At 35.8% G+C, this 2,644-nt stretch overlaps 1 protein-coding gene across 1 annotated transcript in view; it reads right to left on the bottom strand.

Moving 5' to 3' along the window:
* yellow-e (L-dopachrome tautomerase yellow-e) overlaps positions 1 to 2,644 on the bottom strand; it is a 12,455-nt gene that overhangs the window by 607 nt on the left and 9,204 nt on the right. Inside the window, exons 7-8 of the mRNA XM_011312478.1 lie at positions 2,376 to 2,610; positions 1,666 to 2,262 (exon numbers count right to left, since the gene is read on the bottom strand). Of these exons, the coding sequence (XP_011310780.1) occupies positions 1,666 to 2,262; positions 2,376 to 2,610 (832 nt within the window). The remainder of the gene's footprint in view (positions 1 to 1,665; positions 2,263 to 2,375; positions 2,611 to 2,644) is intronic.

Raw genomic sequence — 2,644 nt, 5'->3', positions numbered from 1 at the left:
GTATTGGAAAATCCATGGAAATATTTCGAATTTCATTTTAAAAAAAGTGATTTTTATGTGACTCAAAAATTCAGAATGAATAAAAATGCATGGAGTGTCTTCATTAAGATATTCTGTAGAATTTCAAAATTGCCTTGAACTTTTATTACAATTCGATAAAAAAAAGTCATTTCTTTTTTGCGCTCCTTCCACAATAGATTATGTAACTATACCGCGTCATTTTATTGGAGATATTCCGCAGACTAAACCTAATAGATTTTTATTTTTTCCATTGGAATTCTTGGGCGTGAGTTTTTTTTTGTTGGATTTTCATTTGCTATCTTGCGATAAAATCCAGGAAAAAAAACACGCAGATAATAATTCTATAATTGCTTTATAATTCAATTCAATTCCAATGACTTTTCAGAGAATTTCGAAATTCCGTGATTTTTAACACTGAATATTGGTCTAATAGTGTAAGCCATTAGATATTGTGTAATTATTTTATTAGGTATTTGAGGGAAGTTAATTCTCCACTTTTACATCGAAAATAATTATAAAATTGTTGAAACACGAGCTGTGAAAAATGCTGAGAATTTAACAGTGAAAAATATAGTTTTCGACCCACATGTTAACAACGAAAGGCCCTACGCTGTCGGCGTTCTCTTGGAAACTGAAGGTCTCCGGATACTCAAACACAACATTAATAACTCAAGAATTATGAGTGTTAGAGATATAAATTGCTACCCGAGGTATTGGGAATGGAATTTTTTGCCTGTAAAACGTTCCAAGTCTCGAGGGCACACCACCACCTCTTTTTGAGTTATGGTAATTCCTACATTAAAATTAAAAACCATGAATTTTCTATTGCATAATTATTCTCCTGAAATCAGAAAAAACTTCACTGCAACTTTATTTTATAAAAATTAAATATATTATAACATTGAATACGAAAGGCAGAAGATGATAATTGGATTAATTTTTCAAGAGAAGAATAAATATCTGAAATTGGAGGATTCCAAGAAAAAAATTATCCTAAATTAAAAATAAAGACATTCATTGAGAGCTACCGAATATTTTCTTTTTTTTTTAATTAAGGGGAGGAATTCAACGATGTGCGACACCCTCTCAGTCAAAACTTGCGATAACTGGAATGATTTTGTTTTCAACTGAGCCATGAATTTATTTCATACATTGTAATATTATTCTTTTAATATATTTATATTTATTTATGTTAATAAAATACGAAACCCGCTAACTCAGGATTACTAGGCAGAAATGAAGTAGACGAGCCGCAGCAAACGCATGTGCTAACATGGGCTTATATGGGATAGAATCTTTTAAATAATTCGCATTTAACGTAATGTCTCACATTACCGCCGGTTTTTATTAATATTTTATAGTCTTTTTAGAGGCTTTGCGGTAGGTAAATGAACAATTTGACCATAACTTCCATAAGAGCCCATGTAGAAAGAAGAGTTTGTTTATTCATTCCTGTCGAGACTAAAGCGATTAATCTTTTCAACATAAAACAAATCACTAAAGAAATTACACGGAGAGAAATATTCATGAAAAAAAATATTCATGACGTATATGTTCTAAAATTCCGAAGCGAAATGTGATTGGGAGAATTTTTCGAAATTGAGAGCTATTAAAGAATTTGTTTATTGCGTTCCATAATTATTATCTGAATTCCCCGTGAAAAATCATGACGCGAATTAAATTATTTGAGTGGCTTCCACAATGAAGGAATCCTTGAGTTGCTGATTCGTTCATAATATTTGTCTCGATGGTGTTAGAAGCTATTGAAATAAGAAAATAATGAAATTGTGTGAAAGCATCTTGAGAAATAGTACTTACAATATTTTCCGGAGCAATGGGTTTGTGCATATCCCAGCAGGCAATGGCATGTTCCTGAATGAGGCCAAAGAAGAGTACTCCACTGGCTGAAAAGGCCATACCAGCAGCTTGACTGGGTAATGCCCCCGATACAAGTGTATAACGTACAGGAGCTGAATGAGACTGATGGAGATTAGATGTCTCAGCAGATACCATATCGAAAGATGCGAGTGGTCGGAGCATGAGATGCCTATAATTTTCCCTCGGACTGACAGGAGGACTCAGTGCCATCCCGAGGACACCATCATCGAGGTAGAAATGATCACCAGCTACAGTGAAATTAGCTGCTGCCTCTTGAAACGCAAATGCTGGTGACTCCAGACGCCACAGGGTTGTCCCGTTGTAAATGACTAGACCATTTCCCGTCGTGTCTGCCATGTAGACCTGCAATCATCAAGTAATTATAGTCATACCACTGCACTCTTTGGTTTATTATTTTATCGCTTTAATTTGTGGAAAGTGCAGCGGAGGCAATTCAAATGGCTCGATCAACTTACGTGGGTTTTCTCGCAATTAACACCCTCAGTCTCCACCACAGGGGTCACGAACAATCCCTGATTTGTTAGGGTATTCCTGGCTATGCTCCTGGGGATTTTCACTCGTTTTAGTAAACGATCGGTGTGGAGATCGAAGGCAAGCAGTTGGGCTGGACACACGTGCTCTTCCTCGATTTTACCAGTGTCCAATACCCACAGCCGATCGCATTCATCGATCTGGATGAGAGTAAGCAAACTGTTAGAATAATTCTACCCTCCAGCGACTCTAC

The sequence above is a fragment of the Fopius arisanus genome, unplaced genomic scaffold (genome assembly GCF_000806365.1).
Source record: "Fopius arisanus strain USDA-PBARC FA_bdor unplaced genomic scaffold, ASM80636v1 scaffold00102, whole genome shotgun sequence".
Taxonomy (NCBI): domain Eukaryota; kingdom Metazoa; phylum Arthropoda; class Insecta; order Hymenoptera; family Braconidae; genus Fopius; species Fopius arisanus.
Note: the sequence above shows the minus strand (reverse complement) of the source record. Positions and strands in the feature narration are given on the sequence as shown.